Source organism: Manihot esculenta, chromosome 17 (assembly GCF_001659605.2).
Source record: "Manihot esculenta cultivar AM560-2 chromosome 17, M.esculenta_v8, whole genome shotgun sequence".
Lineage (NCBI taxonomy): Eukaryota > Viridiplantae > Streptophyta > Magnoliopsida > Malpighiales > Euphorbiaceae > Manihot > Manihot esculenta.
This window is the reverse complement of record NC_035177.2, coordinates 30,123,012-30,145,199: the sequence shown is the minus strand read 5'-3', so window position 1 is coordinate 30,145,199 and position 22,188 is coordinate 30,123,012. Positions and strand designations below refer to the sequence as shown.

Sequence of the window (22,188 nt, the reverse complement as noted above, 5' to 3'; positions counted from 1 at the left end):
TTAACTCATGAAAATTAGCTTAATATTTATAAATTATTTAAAATTAGCTTTAAATTTTAACATGTTTGATAATAAATAATTTATAAATATATTTATTATTAAAATTATTAAAAAGTACATTAAATCAATTATGTGGCGAAGTTTTAAAATTAAATGAGAATATTATAATAAACTATTTAATCAAATTAAATTATAAATTCAGTTTTATAAGCACTATAATGAAAAGTCAATCCCTCAAACTTTTGGCTTATAGGTTAAACTTATAAATTTAAATAAATATTATAAATATATCAGATCATTTTTAGAACTTATAAGAATCAGTTTGACATTACTATTAGAGCTATAGTTGAGAAAATAATTTTTCTTTTAAAAATAATATCTAAAAAATATTTTTGATATAATTCAGTTATAAAAACACCAAAATAACAAAATTATTTATACTAAACTGTTTTTTTTAAATAGCATCTGATGATCTTCGGGTTTCACCATCCTGAATAAGACAAAATCCAAGAAAAACAGCGCTAACCCAGAGTCTATAGAGCCTTCCTTAGTTGTCCAGTTCAGTATTCCTGGCCCTACTCCAGATGCGCGGAGCAGGCCGGATTGTCTGTAAATCCATATCCGACTAGAAGAAATTCGGGCTTTTTATTTTTTCAAGTGGAAAAAAAAAAATTTCTCAAATCATGGTCCAAGAAATAATTTTTTCCAGATCAAAGTGAAAAGTGACTCGCATTTTAAAAATGCGTAGAGCCTACTGTATTTCAAAAACGCGGTAAGAAAGAATAAATAAAAAAAAAATTTATTTAGATATATTAACGTTATGTAAATATAAATTTAATTTTTATTTATTTAATTATATATTAAATTTATAAAATATAATTATAAAATTTATATTAATATTAATATTAATTAATTTAAATTATTTATAATATAATATTATATTTATTAATTTATATAATTTAGTTATATATTAAATTTATATAAATATAATTATAAAATTTATATTAAAATTATTATAAATATTAACTATTTTAATTTATTTACGATAAAATATTATATCTTCCATATCTATAATAATATTTTATTATTTTTATTATAATTAATTTATAAATATTTATAAATTATAAAAATTATAAAAAATTAAAATTTATTTTATTTCATATTTTTTTTCATGTGAAAATATTTTATAAATATTGATTTTTACTATTTTTATAACCTCCATAAATATTGATAGCCGAAAGTGATAGTATAAATGATGACCACTGATTATATATAACTCCACAATCTCAAATAAGAAAGAGACGTTTATATGGCACGAGAGGATATTTGATATTTTTAGTATTATTTTTTAATTTTATCATTTGTATATATTTTGATTTTATCATTTATTATTATTAGTATATATTTTGATTTTATCATTTATTATTATTACATTTTACCGTTTTTAAATATTTATATGTATTTTTTATTTAATTTTTTTATACTTTCTACATTAATATATATGATTAATAAAATAAATTGTATATATTCTTAATATTAATTAATACATTTATAAAATAAATTATATTAATACTTTTTTTTCTTAAATCTATTTAGATGCACATACCACCAGATTAAGTATGTAAATGTAGGGATGGCAGGCGAGCGGGTTTTCACGGGTACCCGATCCGCCCAAACCCTATTAGGACGGATTTTGGTTTTTACAAAACGGATTTGGACGGATTCGGGTTTGAAAAATTTTACCCGTTTCGGATTCGGGTAGGGTTCGGGATTAGGTGATCGGATACCCGTTACCCGAACCCGATTAACTATACTAACAAAACTAACCCTAATCTCTAATTCATTTTTTCATTTTACTCTTTCCTCTCTTCGTCTACGTCTCTCTCTCTCCCTCGCTTCCCTTCTCATAGTTCTCAGTCACGCCTCTCCCCCACTTCACTGGGAAGTTCTCAGTCACGCCTCTCTCCCACTTCATTGGGAAGTTCTCAGTCACGCCTCTCCCCCACTTCACACTGCCGGCAGCCCAGTCGTCACCGGCGATGTCACCGGCGACGTCTCCTTTCTCTACCCAATCGACGATAAATCTTCTCTCTCCCCCGTCAGCAATATCTCCTTCTCTCTCTCCAACGGCGACATCTCCGACTTTCCAGTTGAAGACAACTCTTCCCTCTGCCCGGTCGGCGTCGGCGATATCTCCTTCTCTCTCCCCAGTCGGGTGAAATCTACTCTTTTCGATTTACGCTTCTCTCCCCGCACTTCACTGACGCTAGAGACAACCCTTCTCTTCTCAATCGGCGACATCTGCTTTGACTATGACTCTCTTCAAGTTTCAAGATCTTTTATGTGTATGTTCTTAAAGAATTTTATAATTTATGAACTATTAATCTGATTATTTGGATATGTTAAAAAATCTAATTATTTGCTATTTGATTAATGTAATACTGTTGATTTTTAAAATTTATGGACAGTTAATCTAATTATTTGATTATAAATCATTATTTGCTGGGTTGCTGAGTTGCTGGTTCTTGTCATTTCTCCTCCTACTGGGTTGTTGTGCAACTGTTAGATAGTTTATTTGATTTTGTCATTGAATTGAATTAAAAAAATTATTTGCTGAGTTGTTGGTTTGTATCGGATTCGGATATTGTGCGGGTATTGTTAAACGGGTTTGGGACGGGTTCGGATAGTAAAATTAAAATATTAAACGGATTTGGGACGGATTCGGAAATTGTATATATAATCGGGTTCGAATTTGGGTACTCTCAATTTTGCGGGTACCCTACCCGTTTACATCCCTATGTAAATGCTATATTAATACATTTATATATATTCTTAGTATTAATTAAATTATATAAATTAAAAAAATAAATTAGTAAATATGATAAATATAATACTATATTATAAATAATTTAAATTAATTAATATTAATATTAATATAATTTTTATAACTATACTTTATAAATTTAATATATAGTTAATTAAATTAATAAAATATAATATAATAATTAATTAAATAAATATTAATTAATATTAAAACAATTTTTATAACTATAATTTGTAAATTTAATATATAATTAATTACATTAAATATAATAATTAATTAAATAAAAATTTATTAAATAATATTATTATAATTTTTATAATTATATTTTATAAATTTAATATATAATTAAATAAATAAAATTAATTAAATATAATAATTAATTAAATAAAAATTAAATTTATACTCATTGCGTGCGGCTGAGCCGCACTCATACATTACCGCTCACAGATGTGGTAATGTATCTAAATAATTTTTTTTTATTTATTCTTTTCTACCGCATTTTTAAAATGTTGCATACTCTAACGCATTTTTAGAATGAGGTAGACTCACTTTCCACCCTGATTCAGAAAAAATTATTTCTCATACCATGGTTTGAGAAATTTTTTTTCTTTTTAACTTGAAAAAGTAAAAAGCTCAAGAAATTCAGTCACATAAAAATATACGAACATACTGGCATAACAGAGATAGATAGCACTATAACAAATAGACTGTTAGATATTACTAGCAGATAAAAAAAAAAATAAAAGGAAGGAAATATTTTCTTCTTTGGCTAAATTTATATTGGCACTGTAAAATTTATTTTTTAAATTTCAGAACATTGACATTTAAAATAATTTTTTTTTATTTTAAAATATTTTTGTTGACTTGTAAACTCAATATCAAACGGGTTTTAAATTGATTTTACCTGTAAGATGATAACGTCCACTAAGTATCGCCTTTTAGAATTGCCTGATGAAAATTCAAAACCAGTAGTTTTATGATCAATGCATGTTACGATTTGTATTTAAAATTGATGAAATTATTTATTATTTATTTTAATGTTAATTAAATTTCTGATCGTGAAAGAATATATATCCTGTCCCAGACAAAAGAAAATCACTAAAGTAAGATAATTGAAAAATAAACATTAGACCGGATGGAAAATCTACGAGAAAGTGACATTTGAATGTGTATTATTATTATTATTATTATTTTAAAAGTTTGTGTCTACGTTGCCTTCTCTTTTCAAAATTATTAAAAAAATAAAATCAATATATATATTCAACCAATCTAAAAATATTATACATATCTAAAATTTAAAAATCAAAATATAATTTAGCATAAGTTAATCTACTTGATTATCTCTCCATGCCCACTGGTTGCCTGGAATGTTATAGCTAGCTAGCCAGCTAGCTGTACTTTCTGCTTTCTAATATCTCTGACCAGAAAATGAGGATTCGGTCGCAAAAACAAAGCCGAAGCGGCCTACGCGTTGTGGCTCAAGATAGAGACTTGGGCAAACCCATTGCGCTGACCTTTTTTTTTTTTTTATCTATATAAGCTTGTCACCCTTTTATCATTTCTTCATCTTCTATCATTTCTTTATTCTTTTGCTCCTCTTCATATCTTTAATTTCAAAAGCTGTTTCATTTGCTTAGTAAAGAAGTGTGCGTAGCTTGTTCTTGATCTCGAGGAAATAAAAAGAAATGGAAACTTCAGTTCATAACGTTTTGACATCTCCCGTAAAAGCAGCAGCTGTTGTATTTGCGGTGCTGCTCTTGAGCACTGCATGCCAAGCTCAACTCACCTCTACATTTTATGACAATTCTTGTCCAAATGCACTCAAAACTATCCGAACTTCCATCAGAAATTCAATTGCCGCAGAACGAAGAATGGCAGCTTCTCTCATTCGTCTCCACTTTCATGATTGCTTTGTTCAGGTACTATATATATATTGCTCTGTTCTCCTTCCAAAAATAATTAGTTTTATTCTATGAGCATCGCTTAATGAATTCTTGATCTTGCAGGGTTGTGATGCATCCATCTTACTCGAAGAGACTCCAACTATCGAGAGCGAACAGACTGCACTTCCCAATAAAGATTCCGCCAGAGGTTTTCGAGTCATCGAGAAAGCTAAATCTGAAGTAGAGAAGATATGCCCTGGAGTTGTATCTTGCGCAGATATCGTCGCCGTGGCAGCAAGAGATGCATCTGCATATGTAATTAACTATATTTCAAACTCTTGCGTTCAGATGCAATACTCTTCTCAAGTTATTGTTTATTAATTTTTTTGACATTTTCTTCTGAAATATATCAGGTGGGAGGTCCATCTTATACAGTGATGCTTGGAAGAAGAGACTCAACAACTGCTAGTAGAACTCTTGCCAATAGTCAACTTCCTAGTTTTAAAGATGGCCTGGACAGACTTATATCTAGCTTTCAGACTAAAGGCCTTAGTGCAAGGGATCTGGTTGCCTTGTCGGGTGCTCATACTCTAGGCCAAGCTCAATGCTTTACATTTCGTGACAGGATATACAGCAATGTCAGCATTGACGCTGGATTTGCTAGCACTCGCCGCCGTGGTTGTCCAGCTGTCGGCGGTGATGGAAATTTGGCTCCATTTGATTTAGTCACTCCTAATTCTTTCGATAATAATTACTTCAAGAATCTGATACAAAAGAAAGGTCTTCTTGAATCTGATCAAATTCTTTTTAGCGGAGGATCCACGGATGGCATTGTAAGAGAATATAGCAGGAGTCCTGCAGCTTTCAACTCAGACTTTGCTTCTGCTATGATTAAAATGGGAAATATTAAGCCTCTCACTGGAACTGCTGGAGAAATTCGGAAAATCTGCAGCTCTATCAATTAGTTTATGCTTTTCTTTTGTATAAGTTGATTAACAGTAAATATGTGGCCGTGTAATCCATTTCTCAACCAATTTTTTCATTGTTTAATTACTGAACCTAAATCCTTGCATAGTTCAAGATCGAGCCGGATTTAAAACATGGATAGATCAACTGTCAGAAATCGATACTTTTCGGAAAAAACCTTTTGAAATTCAATTGTCAAACTTAACATTGAAGGCAATCATTTTTATATTAAAAAATAAAAAAAACGTGATCAAGAAATCATTTTTTTTTTTTAATTTTCTGATACGCAAAATTATCTTTTTATGTATAGCCCAATAAAAATATAATAAATATAATATTTCTAAGTAAAATTTATTTATACATCAAAATTTTTTAAAAAAACTCATGATATAACTAGGTACATTATAATGAGCCTTTTTTATAATTTTCTGATTAATAAACCTATTTCAAATTAATTTTTGTTCGATGAATGAAAGAATTACACATTATTTTCATGACTTTATATAATTCAACAATTTACTCCCTGTAGTATAAATATATTATAAATACAATAAATTAGTCCTTAGGAAATATTACAATAGTAGTGATTTAACTATATTTTTCATAACAGAGGATAAATTACTGATTCTAAAATTCTAAGAATTAATTAGTTTACTTTTAAAAATATAAATATTAAAATTTCACAAAACCATAGGTACTAAATTGTAATTCACCATAAAATGAACTGTGAATGGAAGATCGCTTGGACCAGCAGCGTGAGTGCACACCGCCTGGCCAACCGCAGTCCGCATGAAAAATAATGTCTAATTTTTTAGTTTTTTTTATTTAAATACAAAAATCAATTTTTAAATAGCTTTCTTTTGCTTGAAGTTTGGATGATTGCGACAATTAGTTAGTGTCATATGGATTATGAAAATGGGATAAAAAGCTTTCCTTCCTTGGTTTTCTAGAATTATGTTGTAACTGTTCAGAAGCTTACTTTCTTCAGATTGACAATTATATTAATTATAAAATTTAGTAATTTAATAATTTTATTTTACTGCTAATAGCAGTTATGTAATACAATATAAACCATATAATATAATTTTATGTTATAAATAAAAATTTGATTTATTATAAATATGATTTTATTTAAATTTTATATAAAAAAACTCAAATATTTATATTTTAAATTGAATCTATTCTAAATAAAAATTATCCAAAATATTATGCAACGTCAAAAGTAAACAGAATCAACAACTTGAACCGAAATATTAAGTTAAGGTTACTTGCTATTTACATATTATCAGCTGCGTGGAATTTGCGATTCTACTGCATTCTAAATTAATTTTTTTAACAAATTCAAACCCAAATTTCATTAAAGACGAATTATACTTTGTGATCCATAACTTTGAAAGTACAGCTGCAATGGAGATAAGTTTAATATATATTGTGAATTCTAATGAAGAACGAATATTTTCAACTCCATATATTCACAAAGCACAAAGCACAAAGCACACAACTTCTACGTGCATGCATGCGGCCGCCAAAGTCAATGTCCGGATTCGGTCAGCACAAGGAACTGTTCATTATAGCATCTTAGAGGCATCGATGTGGAATTTTCAAAAAGAAAAAGAGTTGCTGGATAGCGGCTACGCGCAATTACTGGGACCCAGTCAAACCCAATCGGCTGACTTTGCTCAGTATATATAAGGTGGTGATCGCTTTCGTTCTCCATCTTCAAATCACTCCTTCCTTAATTCCTTTGATTGTTCTTTCCTTCCGAAAAAGAAAATGGCAATTCCACTTCTTAACATTTCAACATCTCCAGCAAAAGCTGCATTGTTCGTATTTGTGGTGCTGTTGTTTAACACTGCATGCCAAGCTCAACTCACCTCTACATTTTATGACAGTTCTTGTCCAAATGCACTCAGAACTATCCGAACTTCTATCAGAAATTCAATTGCTGCAGAACGAAGAATGGCAGCTTCTCTCATTCGCCTCCACTTTCATGATTGCTTTGTTCAGGTACTATACATATATTGCTCTATTTTATATTTCCTTCCATATATAACTAATATCATTCTATGAGCATTGCTTAATGAATTCTTGGTCTTGCAGGGTTGTGATGCGTCAATCTTACTCGAAGAGACTCCAACTATCGAGAGCGAACAAACTGCACTTCCCAATAAAGATTCCGCCAGAGGCTATCGAGTCATTGAGAAAGCAAAATCTGAAGTAGAGAAAATATGCCCTGGAGTTGTATCTTGTGCAGATATCCTCGCTGTGGCAGCAAGAGATGCATCTGCATATGTAATTAACTATATTTCAAACTCTTGCATTCAGATGCTATACTCTTCTCAAGTTATTGTTTATTAATTTTTTTGACATTTTCTTCTGAAATATATCAGGTGGGGGGTCCATCTTATACAGTGATGCTTGGAAGAAGAGACTCAACAACTGCTAGTAGAAATCTTGCCAATAGTGAACTTCCCAGTTTTAAAGATGGCCTGGACAGACTTATATCTAGCTTTCAGAATAAAGGCCTTAGTCCAAGGGATCTGGTTGCCTTGTCAGGTGTATATGCTAAAACTATATTCATATATTTTATATAATCATATATATTACAAATCTTTTTCTTAGCAACAAAACATTTTCTTGGCCTTTATATGCTAAAAATATTTTAATTTCCAATTGCAGGGGCTCATACTCTAGGCCACGCTCAATGCTTTACATTTCGTGATAGGATATACAGCAATGTTTCTATTGATGCTGGATTTGCAAGCACCCGCAAGCGCACTTGTCCAGCTGTTGACGGTGATGCAAACTTGGCTCCCTTTGATTTGGTCACACCTAATTCTTTCGACAACAATTACTTCAAGAATCTCATACAAAAGAAAGGTCTTCTTGAATCTGATCAAGTTCTTTTTAGCGGAGGCTCCACAGATAGCATTGTCCGAGAATATAGCAGGAGTCCTGCAGCTTTCAACTCAGACTTTGCTGCTGCCACGATCAAAATGGGAAATATCAATATTCTCACTGGCACTGCTGGGGAAATAAGGAAGATCTGCAGTGCTGTGAACTAATTTTTGTGCTCCTTTTATGTTCGTCCAATGCCTTTATTGTATAAAAGCATGTATTCTTTTTACCTGAAAATTTGTTAATTTTTTTATTATTTCATTTAGTGTAAAGACAAAATGCGTCTAGTTAATATCACTGTATTTCGATTCATCAATTGATTTATATTCTTCCAGATTGAAATCTCCAATTTAATATGCTTAAATATAATTTAGATAACTTTGTATTTATAAAAAAGTATTGATAATCAACTAAAGTATTTGTAGTACTTTTACATATTTTTGTCCACCTTAGAAGATAAATTTTTTATTAACTTTTTAATTTTATACATTTTAAAAATATTAAATTTTATTAATACTAAAAAAATATTTTAAATATTCATTTTAAAGTTATTTTGAAAATAAAATAAAATAAAATAAAATAAAGCTATAATAATAAATTTATATATTATTATAATATAAAAAAAATAAATGAATAATAATTTTACAACCATTAAAAAATATATATAAAAATTATCGAACGAAAATGAGTAATATTATTATTCAAAACGGGTGAAAAAAATCTCCAAAAAAGTAACATAAACGATGTGAATACATGGATTGTGTACTTTATTATTATTTTAAAGTTTTATGTCTAAGCTATCCTTAAAAGAAAAAAAAAAAAAAGAAATATGTCTAAGCAGCCTTTCTTTTTCAAAGTTACTATCGGCTAAATCTTACAACTATGAATTAAATTTTAAAATCGCTGTCATTAAGGGGCTTAACTTCAATACAATTCTCTACGATGTAAATTAAATAGTAAAAGTCCTTTTTTATACGCTGACTGGCAGAGAAAAATAAAATAAAATAAAAATTATAGGAGGATTGAAGCATAATTCAAATTACCCATGAAATGTTCCAGATGAATGAATTTAAAAAAAAAATTAAAAAATATATATTAGTTAGTTTAGTAATTATTAAATAATTTAGATTAATTATTTTAAATAATATAAAATAATTATGCAAAATTAGTGAATTTGTAAGGAGAAGACTACTCGTGAAATGATATGGACTACTCATATGAAATGATATGAGTGATCCGAAATACTAACAAATCACAGTACTCGAGAGTATTTAGTTCAGCACAATACGATTGCAATAAGATTATCATAAATTTAGCGAGAATGTGAAATCTGTAGTAAATATGAAATTTCATACTATTAAATATATATTCTGAATATTTTGAATCAGATATAAAATAAATTTAAAAATTATTTAAATCAGTTTAAATTTTACAACTACGTAATTCAGTTATGATATAATAGTTTATATTATAAACCACTGAACCAATAATATCAGTGTATTAATTTTAGAAGATAATAAATATAATTAAAATCCATGTGGGAGAGGATATGAAGACTGTCCTCGTGGTATTTTTAAAACCAAGCTAGAAAATGTCCCCAATTCACAAATATCGTATTTTGCAGATTGGATTCCTAACGCAACTTTAAAACGCTGCCAGATGCAATGGTTGCAAATTTTCATTAAGGGTCATGGTGTATTTGCCATGAGAGCAAAGCATTCTACTTTTCAAGGAACACACTATGAGGAAGACTATTCCTGCGGCAACGAGGAAGAAGCAGCTGTCGGTAATGACGATGGCTTTTGGAGGATGAGAGAAGCGTGACAATGGACTACAATGGGAGGGAGAGGTAAAAGAGATTGGGGTTGTGGTGAAAGCTAAAAAAATAAGTTTGGACAAAGAAATTAGGGATTTAATTTCTCATCGATTTGACGGGCAGAATCCCTTGCAATCTAGCACAAATACTCCCTCACTCTCAAAGTTTAAAAAAAAAAAAAAAAAAGCAAACTGAGTCAACAATTTACACCAAACTGATTAAGCTAAGGTTACTTGCTATTTACTAATCAACCACGTGGAATTGGCAATCCCACTGCCATCACTTGTTTTATTTTACATCCACATAAGGTCAATTTCACATGTTATTATTAAAAAATTCAAATCCCAATTGCATTAATTAAAGACAAATTATACATTAAATTATGGCTGCTAATGAATAAATAATCCTTATCTTCGAAAGTACAGCTGAAGTGGAGATAAGTTTAATAAATTGTATTGTAAATTCTAATCACGAACGAATATTATCAACTCCATATATTCACATAGCACAAAGCACAAAGCACACCAACTTTGCATGCATGAGGCCGCCAAAGTCAATGTCCGGATTCGGTCAGCACAAGGAACTGTTCATTATAGCATCTCAGAGGCATCAACGTTGAATTTTCAACCAAAAAAAGGAGTTGGTGAATAGCGGCTACGCGCAATCACTCGTTGTACAGTGACCCAGCCAAACCCAATCCGCTGACTTTGCTCACTATATATAAGGTGGTGAGCGCTTTCATTCTCCATCTTCAAATCATTTCTCACTTAATTCCCTTGCTTCTGATTTCCTTCCAAAAAGGAAAATGGCAATTCCGCTTCTTAACGTTTCAATATCTCCAGCAAAAGCTGCAGTGTTCGCGTTTATGGTGCTGCTGTTTTACACTGCCTGCCAAGCTCAACTCACCTCTACATTTTATGACAATGCTTGTCCAAATGCACTCAAAACTATCCGAACTTCCATCAGAAATTCAATTGCCGCAGAACGAAGAATGGCAGCTTCTCTCATTCGTCTCCACTTTCATGATTGCTTTGTTCAGGTACAATATATACATTGCACTCTTTTATATCTCCTGCCCTATATAATTAATTTTATTCTATGAGCATCGCTTAATGAATTCTTGATCTTGCAGGGTTGTGATGCATCAATCTTACTCGAAGAGACTCCAACTATCGAGAGCGAACAGACTGCACTTCCCAATAAAGATTCCGCCAGAGGTTTTCGAGTCATCGAGAAAGCTAAATCTGAAGTAGAGAAGATATGCCCTGGAGTTGTATCTTGCGCAGATATCGTCGCCGTGGCAGCAAGAGATGCATCTGCATATGTAATTAACTATATTTCAAACTCTTGCCTTCAGATGCTATACTCTTCTCAAGTTATTGTTTATTAATTTTTTTTGACATTTTCTTCTGAAATATATCAGGTGGGAGGTCCATCTTATACAGTGATGCTTGGAAGAAGAGACTCAACTACTGCTAGCAGAACTCTTGCCAATAATGAACTTCCCAGTTTTAAAGATGGCCTGGACAGACTTATATCTAGCTTTCAGCGTAAAGGACTTAGTGCAAGGGATCTGGTTGCCTTATCAGGTATATATGCTAAAACTATTTTCATGTATTTTGCATTATCATATATCTTACAAGTGATCTTTTTCTTAGAAAAAAAACATTTCCATGTCTTCGATATGCTAAAAATATTTTAATTTCAAATGCAGGAGCTCATACCCTAGGCCACGCTCAATGCTTTACATTCCGTGATAGGATATACAGCAATGTTTCAATTGATGCTGGATTTGCAAGCACCCGCAAGCGCACTTGTCCAGCTATTGGCGGTGATGCAAACTTGGCTCCCTTTGATTTGGTGACACCTAATTCTTTCGACAACAATTACTTCAAGAATCTCATACAAAAGAAAGGTCTTCTTGAATCTGATCAAATTCTTTTCAGTGGAGGTTCCACAGACAGCATTGTCCGAGAATATAGCAGGAGTCCTGCAGCTTTCAACTCAGACTTTGCTGCTGCCATGATCAAAATGGGAAATATTGATATTCTCACTGGCACTGCTGGAGAAATAAGGAAGATCTGCAGTGCTGTGAACTAATTTTTGTGCTCCTTTTATGTTCGTCCAATGCCTTTATTGTATAAACACATGTATTCTTTTTACCTGAAAATTTGTTAATTTTTTTTATTATTTCATTAAGTGTAAAGACAAAATATGTCTAGTTAATATCATTGTATTTCAATTCATCAATTGATTTATATTCTTCCAGATTGAAATCTTCAATTTCATATGCTTAAATCTAATTTAGATAACTTTGTATTTATAAAAAAGTATTAATAATCAACTAAAGTATTTGTAGTATTTTTACATATTTTTGTCCACCTTAGAAGATACATTTTTTATTAACTTTTTAATTTTATACAATTTAAAAATATTAAATTTTATTAATACTAAAAAGATATTTTAAATATTCATTGAAAAGTTATTTTAAAAATAAAACAAAATTAAATAACGTTATAATAATAAATTTATATATTATTATAGTATAAATAATTTTACAATAGTTAAAATTATCTAACGAAAATGAGTAATATTATTATTCAAAACGGGTGAAAAAAATCTCAAAAAAAGTAATAGCAACGATGTAATTGTGTACTTTCTTATTATTTTAAAGCTTTATGTCTAAGCTATCTTTGAAAGAAAAAAAAATATATATATATATTTAAGTGGATATTATCGATTAAATCTTATAGCAGCCTATAATATTGAAAATTTAGTCAATACATTACGTTATTTGAAGTTAAAATATATATGAAATCAACTATAAATTCAACTATATTACAGTTCTATTAGCAGCATTTTATAAATGTAAAGGCCTTGCATAATAAGCTCATTGAAAATCAAAGGTGAAAGCAATAAGATCAATAGGATATAATATATATTGTAGCAGCTCCAAATAATCTCTAATATTTGAAAATTTTCCATGGATAATACCTTGAATTAAATATTTGAATGATGATCAAAGATCCAAGTTTAAAGTAGAAAAAAATTAATATACTCAAAAGGATTACAATTATTCAACAGAGAAAGCAACTAATATCAACTAATAGGGGAAGGAGTTAGGGATTTAACTCCTCATCGATTAATTTTTATATGAAAATATTCACATATAGTGAAATGGTTTTAAGTAAGAATTATCCAAAACATTATACAACAGTCAAAAAGCACACAGAGTCAACAATTTACACCAAACTGTTTTATTTTACATCCACATAAGCTCAATTTCACATGTTATTATTAAAAAATTCAAATCCCAATTGCATTAATTAAAGACAAATCATACTTTGAATTATGGTTGCTAATGAATAAATAATCCTTATCTTCGAAAGTACAGCTGAAGTGGAGATAAGTTTAATATATATTGTGAATTCTATAATCACGAACGAATATTTTCAACTCCATATATTCACAAAGCACAAAGCACAAAGCACACCAACATCTATACGTGCATGCATGCGGCCGCCAAAGTCAATGTCCGGATTCGGTCAGCACAAGTAACTGTTCATTATAGCATCTTAGAGGCATCAATGTTGAATTTTCAACCAAAAATGGAGTTGGTGAATAACGGCTACGCGCAATTACTCGTTGTACAGTGACCCAGCCAAACCCAATCCGCTGACTTTGCTCACTATATATAAGGTGGTGAGCGCTTTCATTCTCCATCTTCAAATCATTTCTCACTTAATTCCCTTGCTTCTGCTTTCCTTCCAAAAAAGAAAATGGCAATTCCACTTCTTAACATTTCAATATCTCCAGCAAAAGCTGCAGTGTTCGCGTTTGTGGTCCTGCTGTTTAACACTGCCTGCCAAGCTCAACTCACCTCTACATTTTATGACAATTCTTGTCCAAATGCACTCAAAACTATCCGAACTTCCATCAGAAATTCAATTGCCGCAGAACGAAGAATGGCGGCTTCTCTCATTCGTCTCCACTTTCATGATTGCTTTGTTCAGGTACAATATATATATTGCTCTGTTCTCCTTCCAAAAATAATTAGTTTTATTCTATGAGCATCACTTAATGAATTCTTGATCTTGCAGGGTTGTGATGCATCAATCTTACTCGAAGAGACTCCAACTATCGAGAGCGAACAGACTGCACTTCCCAATAAAGATTCCGCCAGAGGTTTTCGAGTCATCGAGAAAGCTAAATCTGAAGTAGAGAAGATATGCCCTGGAGTTGTATCTTGCGCAGATATCGTCGCCGTGGCAGCAAGAGATGCATCTGCATATGTAATTAACTATATTTCAAATTCTTGCGTTCAGATGCTATACTCGTCTCAAGTTATTGTTTATTAATTTTTTTGACATTTTCTTCTGAAATATGTCAGGTGGGAGGTCCATCTTATACAGTGATGCTTGGAAGAAGAGACTCAACTACTGCTAGCAGAACTCTTGCCAATAATGAACTTCCCAGTTTTAAAGATGGTCTGGACATACTTATATCTAGCTTTCAGCGCAAAGGCCTTAGTGCAAGGGATCTGGTTGCCTTATCAGGTATATATGCTAAAACTATTTTCATGTATTTTGCATTATCATATATCTTACAAGTGATCTTTTTCTTAGCAAAAAAAAAACATTTCCATGTCTTATATATGCTAAAAATATTTTAATTTCCAAATGCAGGAGCTCATACTCTAGGCCACGCTCAATGCTTTACTTTCCGTGATAGGATATACAACAATGTGTCCATTGACGCTGGATTTGCAAGCACTCGCAAGCGCACTTGTCCAGCTATTGGCGGTGATGGAAACTTGGCTCCATTTGATTTGGTCACACCTAATTCTTTCGACAACAATTACTTCAAGAATCTTATTCAAAAGAAAGGTCTTCTTGAATCTGATCAAATTCTTTTTAGCGGAGGTTCGACAGATAGCATTGTCCGAGAATATAGCAGGAGTCCTGCAGCTTTCAACTCAGACTTTGCTGCTGCCATGATCAAAATGGGAAATATCGATATTCTCACTGGCTCTGCTGGGGAAATAAGGAAGATCTGTAGTGCTGTGAACTAATTTTTTTGCTCTTTTTATATGTTCATTCCATGCCTTTATTGTACAAGAACATGTATTCTTTTTACCTGAAAATTTGTTATTTTTTTTTATTTATTTCATTAAGTGTAAAGACAAAATATGTCTGGTTAATAGCATTGTATTTCAAATCATCAATTGATTTACATTTTTCCAGATTGAAATCTCCAAATTTAATGTGCTTTAATCTAATTTAGATAACTTTATTTTTGTAAAAGATATTAATAATCGACTAAAGTATTCTATATTATTTTTCACATTTTTTTTTATTTCTTTAATTATATATATATAATTGAGTATAAAATATTAAATTTTAAATAATAATAAATAAAAGTAAATTTGAAAAATAACGAGTAATTTTTTTTAATTTTTTAAAAGAGTAAATTACTATAAGTTTCTTGAATCTTTATAGAATTAATTAATTTATTTCTATTTCAAGATCATTTAATTAAAATTTCTCTATATATTTTTTAAAATTTAACCTCTTATTTTTTTCTGTAAAAAAACTGGAGTTATTTTTAATTATTTATATTATTTATATAAATAATAATTATTATTATTTATATAAATAATAATTATTGAATGATTGGTAATTTTTAATTATTATTTTAAAAGACTTTACTTTAATGGAATTCTCAATTAAATGTGAAATAAAAAAAAAGTTTATATCATGATGAAAATATAAATTAAAAATTAATTAAAGAAATAGCACATAAAATCGGGTTAGTTTTAGTCGAAATTAAATATCTTAATTTTAAAATATTAAACATTAAATTTAACTTAGATTAATTCTAAAATTTTTATATAATTACATTATGTTTTTTAAATTCTTTGTTAATATTTAAATATGATAATTTTTAATCTTCTAATCATAATTTCAATCAAATGGATACGTAGCAAGGGCAAATCTCTCACTTACGCTGGAACATACATACATCTATTTAATTAATAATTTATTAAAATACTAGTCAAACCAATTATAAAACATAATTAATCTAAGAATATAAAATTCTATCTTTTGAACTACGTTCTTAAATTTCAAAAGTAATTAACAGAACTGATTTTTTTTTTTTTTTGAAAAGGAGGGATAGAGCCCTTTAATTTATTATACGATCATGAAAAATATTCATACAGTCAGCATTCAAGAGGAGCTTAATACTAGATGAAGGCAAATCAATAAGACTCATACCAAAAACTCCACCATGCGCACTATTCGCAAGATAATCAGTTACCATATTAGCTTCCCTATATATTTGCTCGACCTTATCCTCCCATTCCCGCCGGATAAGAGCTCTGCAATTAATAACTAAAGACTGCAATCTATAAACACCACTGTCTTGACCTTGAAGAAGCTGAACAACAATTTGAGAATCAGTTTGAATAACAATTTTCCGCCATCCCCTACTCCAAGCCACATTCAAAGCATGATATATAGCCCATAATTCTGCCTCAACCACACCACAAACTCCCAACACACAACGAAAACCAAGTAGCCATTTACTTAATTTTTTGGAAAGGATCAATAGGAGTAGAAACCAATCGGAAAAGAGGTCCAACCGAAAGCCAATCATCTTGCCAAAACTTAACATCAATACCACTACGAACGTCAATAGAAACACCGCTAGAAACTAATTGGAGGCCCCAGCATAAAGCCTTCCAATTCATAGAGGCACCAGGAGGTACTCGAAGATTCCAAGAAATTCTATCATTATTATATTTCCAAAGAAGACATGAGATCCATAAGTCAGATGGGTTCATAAATGCCGGCCAACATAATTTACCCATCATAGCTTGATTCATTAATCCAAAATTCCAAATGCCTAACCCACCATTTTGCTTTGGATATAGCAAAGTTTGCCAATTAATCAGATGAACAGCAGAATCCCCACTTTTACCATGCCAAATAAAATTATGGCAAAGCCGCTCCATTTCCTTACAAATAGACACCGGCAATTTAATAGATTGCATAGTATAAATAGGAATGGAGTTCAAGACTGATTGGACCAGTGTTATTCTCCCTACTCTAGAAAGTGCACCCGCCTTCCAACCAGCAAGCCGGCTTCGCATATCATCAACCAATCCACGAAATTGTACCTGAGATACTCTATCATGAAGAGATGGTACACCCAAATAACGCCCAAGGTCAGAGACCAAAGGAATCCCTGATTTAGAGGATAAACGAGAGGCTGTAGATGTACTCACATTCGGAGAAACAAAAAGGCTTGACTTTAAAAAATTCACCTTTTGTCCAGAAGCATTACAAAAGACAGTTAAACAATTAATAATAACATCCAGCTGTTCTTCCGTAGCTTCAGCAAACAATACCATATCGTCGGTGAACATGAGATGTGAAATCAACGGACCATTATTGGAAATAGGAAGTGGATGCCACTCCCCTTGTTCCACCGAATGTTTAATAATATTGGAAAGTTGCTCCACACAAAACACAAAAAGATAGGATGATAAAGGGTCGCCTTGCCGAACCCCACAAGTGGGCAAAAAAGACTCCAACTTCTCATTGTTCCAAAGAACTGACATAGTAGCAGAATGAACACAATGTCTCACATTCGTTCTCCATAAACTGGAAAAATTAGCTTTCTCCAAGCTCCAATCAATAAAGCTCCATTCCAACCTATCATAGACTTTTTCTAAATCAATTTTCAAAGCCATAAATCCATTGCCACCGTTCATTTTCCCCATAGTGTGAAGAGCCTCTTGGTAAATGACTACATTATCCGTGATTTGCCGACCCGGAACAAAACTATTCTGCTCTGGTCCAATTAATGAATTAAGGACTTGTTGTAACTTGTTCACCAAGACCTTCGTAATAAGCTTATAAAGCACATTACAGAGGCTAATTGGCCGAAATTGAGTAATAAATTCAGGGGTAGCCATCTTCGGTATCAATACCAAAACCGTCTCATTAATCATGCTTGGGAGCTCATTGCCTTGTAAACAAAAAAGAACAAAATCAATCACCTGAGTCTCAACTATTGGCCAAGCCTTCTTATAAAATTCAACAGTAAAACCATCGTCGCCAGCCGCTTTACCACTCGCCATCTGGTCCAATGCTAGCTTAACCTCCTCTGGAGAAAATGGTCTATCAAGTTCTATAATTTGTGTCGTGGAGAGCATAGGATGGGCATATTGGAAAGGAATATCCAAAAGCTCACCCAAATCAGAAGTATACAAATTGCGGAAAAAATTGATGGCCATACCTTTAAGAACCGACGGATCAGTAACAACCTCCCCCAAATCATTCTTTAAAGCAGAAATACAGAATTTTTTCCGTTTGATAGTAGCTGCTAGATGATAGAAATGAGTATTCCGTTCGCCGTTCGCTATCCATTCCTCTTTTGATTTCTGAAACCAGTACATCTCCTCTTGGCGTAGAATCTCTTCCAATCTGCGTTTCAATTTAAATTCAAGCTTTACAAGGCTCCTTGTCCGGCTTTCAGCAAGATCTCTCTGAACACCACCTAACCTGCGTAAAAGCCTTCTCTTGTTATCAAAGATATTACCGAACTGAGTCCTATTCCACTCTCCAAGCTGAATTTTTAATGTGCTCAGATTATGAATTAGGGAACGATTTGGATCCCAAGAGCATGCAACTACTTGATCAAACTGAGCATGTAGTGTCCAAGCTGTTAAAAACCGAAAAGGACGAACTCCAAAAGCTAGAACCCCTTGACATTTAATCACAATTGGGACATGATCTGAATGCAATTTAGGTGGATGTTCAACAATAGTATCAATATAATCCAGTCTCCAATCAGTAGATACAAAACATCGATCTAACCGAGCAGCTTGATAGGGAACATTTTCGCCACTTCTCTGCCATGTAAAACCACTCCCAACAAACCCCAGATCAATAAGAGAGTGCTTGAAAATCCAGTCTGAAAAATCCTGAGCTCCTGGAGGATTAGAAGAAGAATATCCGCTTTGTTCAGATGAGTCCACTACAGAATTAAAATCACCCGCGACAATCCATTTAGAAATGGATAGACTATTTTCTCCAGAAAGAGATTGCCAAAGCTTCCTCCTTAAATAAATATCAGGACTTGCATAAACTACACTAAACAACCATTTCTCTCCAGTAGAAAAATTAATTGCTACCGTAATGAATTGAGGATCGGTAACTGTAACGACCCGAAAATCGGACCGCTACCGGCGCTAGGATCCGGGTCGACTTAAGGCCGCCGGGACCCGAAGCAAGCCTAACATAATACCTGTAAACCTGTATAATCCCATACATGATCAACAATAAGCATAAGAATTAAAACTTTTCTTTGCATACACACCAACCAAACTCAACCTGTGCATGACATTAATATAACTATGATCCCTCTGTGGGATTTCATCTGTACCCCCAATGGGTAACATAACCTGTGTTGAGCTGGTCTACATAAACATTATCAAAATCTCTAAGATCATGTATAAAGAGGGATACAACATTCTATGGTCAAGCACATACTAACATCCATAAAACTCATTACATAACTATATTGTACTTTTACATTACAATTTTGATCATGTCCATTGCTATCTATTACATAAACATGACTTCTTTACTCTATCCGGACTCCCGCTCTATACTGTACCTGCAATCCTGGGGGTAAAGGGAGAGGGGTGAGCTAAAAGCCCAGTGAGCTGAACTATTAAAACACATTAATACTATGCTCTATGAGAATGCATCATAACACAAACAATTCACATAAGGGTTGGGTGAACTTGTCACCAAATAGTCCAAGTTAACTCTGTGCCAGGCCTGTAGAATGGGGCCTGGTCTTCCTGTCATAACATACATTACTTACCATTTTCCAGGGCCTCCTCTGGGCTCCTGGCCTTCGAGTCCCATAACTGTGTTTTACTCTGTGCCAGGCCTGTAGACTGGGGCCTGGTCTTTCTTACTCTGTGCCAGGCCGTAGCATGGGGTCCTGGTCTTCCTGTCTTGGACTAAATGGGTCATCCAACATTCACCCACATCAACAACAACAGATGCAATGCGACATATTCGTGAGACTAATGCAATCATCCTATCGCATAATCATGATGCATGAAACATGATAAAACATTTAATTTAAAAGATTAAGTTTAGTTCCACTCACCTCCGGCTGACTCTGACAACACCGCAGCTGAACTCACTGCTGGGGTCCTCGGTTCCTCGGGTCCGAACCTACACAGGTGGACTCAAATGAGGGACCAAACATGCTAGAACATAACTCTAAACTATTCCCCAAAAACCCCCTAAAACATCATAAATTAACCATAAGAATACATGCATGAAATGGCTGGACAGGGCACTTTCGGCGGCAGGTTCGGCGGCCGAAAGTCCCTCCAGAGACGAAAGTCAGGCAGGTTCGGCGGCACCTTCGGCGGCCGAAAGTGCCAGACAGAGACGAAAGTCTCTTTTCGGGGGCACCTTCGGCAGCCGAATGCTGCCTCCACAAAAGGGGTTCGGCGGCCGAAACTCCCTTCGGCTGCCGAACCTGGTTTCTGCCAAACGGGCAGAAACTTGGTTCAAATGAACCTCCTGCCTCCCAAAACCATAAATCATGCATATATCTCAACCAAAACATGCATACAAGTTCCTAGGGGCCTCAAACATACATAAACCCCATCTACAACACTTCAATCACACACAAACAAGCTACATTGCTCAAATCATCAATATAACCCATAAACTCAACATATAACCTAACATGCATTTCTACCCATAGATCTTGCATAAAACTTATTTAAAACACATAAGGAGCTTAAGATCGGCCCTTACCTCTTGGAGATCGAGAGGGAGACGACCTAAACTTGGAGATCCTCGAAAATGAGCTCCTGAGTTCCCAAAGCTCTAAAACTTGTTTCAAAAGCTTAAATCTTCAAAACCAAGTGAAAACAAGTGAAAATCTTGAAAGATTTAGAGGAAGAACATCAAAAATGGGTGAGGGACGGCGGAAAGCTCACCTTGGCCGAAAATGGGAAAAAAGCTCGCCCGTTTTCGGCTAAGGGACCCTTTTATAGTGGCTGGCCAGACCACGTTCGGGGGCCGAATGTGCCTCCGCATGCATGCCATGTTCGGCGGCCGAACATGAGGTTCGGCGGCCGAACCTGAACTTCCCTCACTCATGCTTTCGGGGGCCTAACGTGCCTCCAAAACGCATGCATGTTCGGCGGCCGAACTTGACTTTCGGCGGCCGAACCTGGGTTTTCCTCCAATGCTATTTTCATGCAAAAACTCATTTTATTTAATACTTAAAACCATTAAAAACATGAAAATATTTCATAAAATATGATTCTACCCCTTCTAGAGGTCTCCGACATCCGAGATTCCACCGGACGGTAGGAATTCTGATACCGGAGTCTAGCCGGGTATTACATTCTCCCCCCCTTAAGAACATTCGTCCCCGAATGTTCCTCACTAGCACACATAGCATGGCAAAGAACATAACATACATACAACATATAGAGACTAACCTTAAAAGAGATGAGGATATTGCCGGAGCATGGACTCCCGTGTCTCCCAAGTGCATTCTTCTATATTGTGGTGGTTCCACAGGACTTTCACCATCGGGATTTCCTTGTTCCTCAGCTTCCTGATCTGGGTGTCTAGGATCCGTACTGGCTGCTCAACATAGGTGAGATCCTCCTGGATCTCCACATCAGGCTCACTAAGAACCTTGCCCGAATCTGACACGAACTTTCTCAACATAGAAACATGAAA

General features: G+C 33.1%; 4 protein-coding genes across 4 annotated transcripts; all 4 read left to right on the top strand.

Moving 5' to 3' along the window:
- Nucleotides 1–4,407: 4,407 nt before the first annotated feature.
- Nucleotides 4,408–5,844, top strand: LOC110605562 (lignin-forming anionic peroxidase). The gene is made up of 3 exons (XM_021744182.2): nucleotides 4,408–4,743; nucleotides 4,831–5,022; nucleotides 5,121–5,844. Exons 1-3 carry the CDS (start codon nucleotides 4,510–4,512, stop codon nucleotides 5,670–5,672), a joined length of 978 nt encoding a protein of 325 aa, XP_021599874.1. The 5' UTR covers nucleotides 4,408–4,509; the 3' UTR covers nucleotides 5,673–5,844.
- A 1,565-nt stretch (nucleotides 5,845–7,409) lies between these two features.
- On the top strand, nucleotides 7,410–8,905 carry LOC110605555 (lignin-forming anionic peroxidase). The gene is made up of 4 exons (XM_021744176.2): nucleotides 7,410–7,680; nucleotides 7,774–7,965; nucleotides 8,064–8,229; nucleotides 8,353–8,905. Exons 1-4 carry the CDS (start codon nucleotides 7,447–7,449, stop codon nucleotides 8,736–8,738), a joined length of 978 nt encoding a protein of 325 aa, XP_021599868.1. The 5' UTR covers nucleotides 7,410–7,446; the 3' UTR covers nucleotides 8,739–8,905.
- A 2,247-nt stretch (nucleotides 8,906–11,152) lies between these two features.
- Nucleotides 11,153–12,655, top strand: LOC110604726 (lignin-forming anionic peroxidase). Its single transcript, XM_021743006.2, has 4 exons — nucleotides 11,153–11,426; nucleotides 11,520–11,711; nucleotides 11,811–11,976; nucleotides 12,102–12,655. The coding sequence occupies exons 1-4, from the start codon at nucleotides 11,193–11,195 to the stop codon at nucleotides 12,485–12,487; spliced, it is 978 nt and encodes a 325-aa protein (XP_021598698.1). The 5' UTR covers nucleotides 11,153–11,192; the 3' UTR covers nucleotides 12,488–12,655.
- Nucleotides 12,656–14,102: 1,447 nt separating this feature from the next.
- LOC110604727 (lignin-forming anionic peroxidase) lies at nucleotides 14,103–15,629 on the top strand. Its single transcript, XM_021743007.2, has 4 exons — nucleotides 14,103–14,400; nucleotides 14,488–14,679; nucleotides 14,778–14,943; nucleotides 15,073–15,629. Exons 1-4 carry the CDS (start codon nucleotides 14,167–14,169, stop codon nucleotides 15,456–15,458), a joined length of 978 nt encoding a protein of 325 aa, XP_021598699.1. The 5' UTR covers nucleotides 14,103–14,166; the 3' UTR covers nucleotides 15,459–15,629.
- Nucleotides 15,630–22,188: the final 6,559 nt, after the last annotated feature.

Coding starts and splice junctions, on each gene's coding strand:
- LOC110605555 (XM_021744176.2), top strand. CDS start 7,447: ATGGCAATTCCACTTCTTAACATTTCAACATCTCCAGCAAAAGCTGCA. Junction 7,681..7,773: donor TTCATGATTGCTTTGTTCAG/GTACTATACATA, acceptor TTGGTCTTGCAG/GGTTGTGATGCGTCAATCTT. Junction 7,966..8,063: donor CAAGAGATGCATCTGCATAT/GTAATTAACTAT, acceptor GAAATATATCAG/GTGGGGGGTCCATCTTATAC.
- LOC110604726 (XM_021743006.2), top strand. CDS start 11,193: ATGGCAATTCCGCTTCTTAACGTTTCAATATCTCCAGCAAAAGCTGCA. Junction 11,712..11,810: donor CAAGAGATGCATCTGCATAT/GTAATTAACTAT, acceptor GAAATATATCAG/GTGGGAGGTCCATCTTATAC. Junction 11,977..12,101: donor GGATCTGGTTGCCTTATCAG/GTATATATGCTA, acceptor TTTCAAATGCAG/GAGCTCATACCCTAGGCCAC.
- LOC110604727 (XM_021743007.2), top strand. CDS start 14,167: ATGGCAATTCCACTTCTTAACATTTCAATATCTCCAGCAAAAGCTGCA. Junction 14,401..14,487: donor TTCATGATTGCTTTGTTCAG/GTACAATATATA, acceptor TTGATCTTGCAG/GGTTGTGATGCATCAATCTT. Junction 14,680..14,777: donor CAAGAGATGCATCTGCATAT/GTAATTAACTAT, acceptor GAAATATGTCAG/GTGGGAGGTCCATCTTATAC.
- LOC110605562 (XM_021744182.2), top strand. CDS start 4,510: ATGGAAACTTCAGTTCATAACGTTTTGACATCTCCCGTAAAAGCAGCA. Junction 4,744..4,830: donor TTCATGATTGCTTTGTTCAG/GTACTATATATA, acceptor TTGATCTTGCAG/GGTTGTGATGCATCCATCTT. Junction 5,023..5,120: donor CAAGAGATGCATCTGCATAT/GTAATTAACTAT, acceptor GAAATATATCAG/GTGGGAGGTCCATCTTATAC.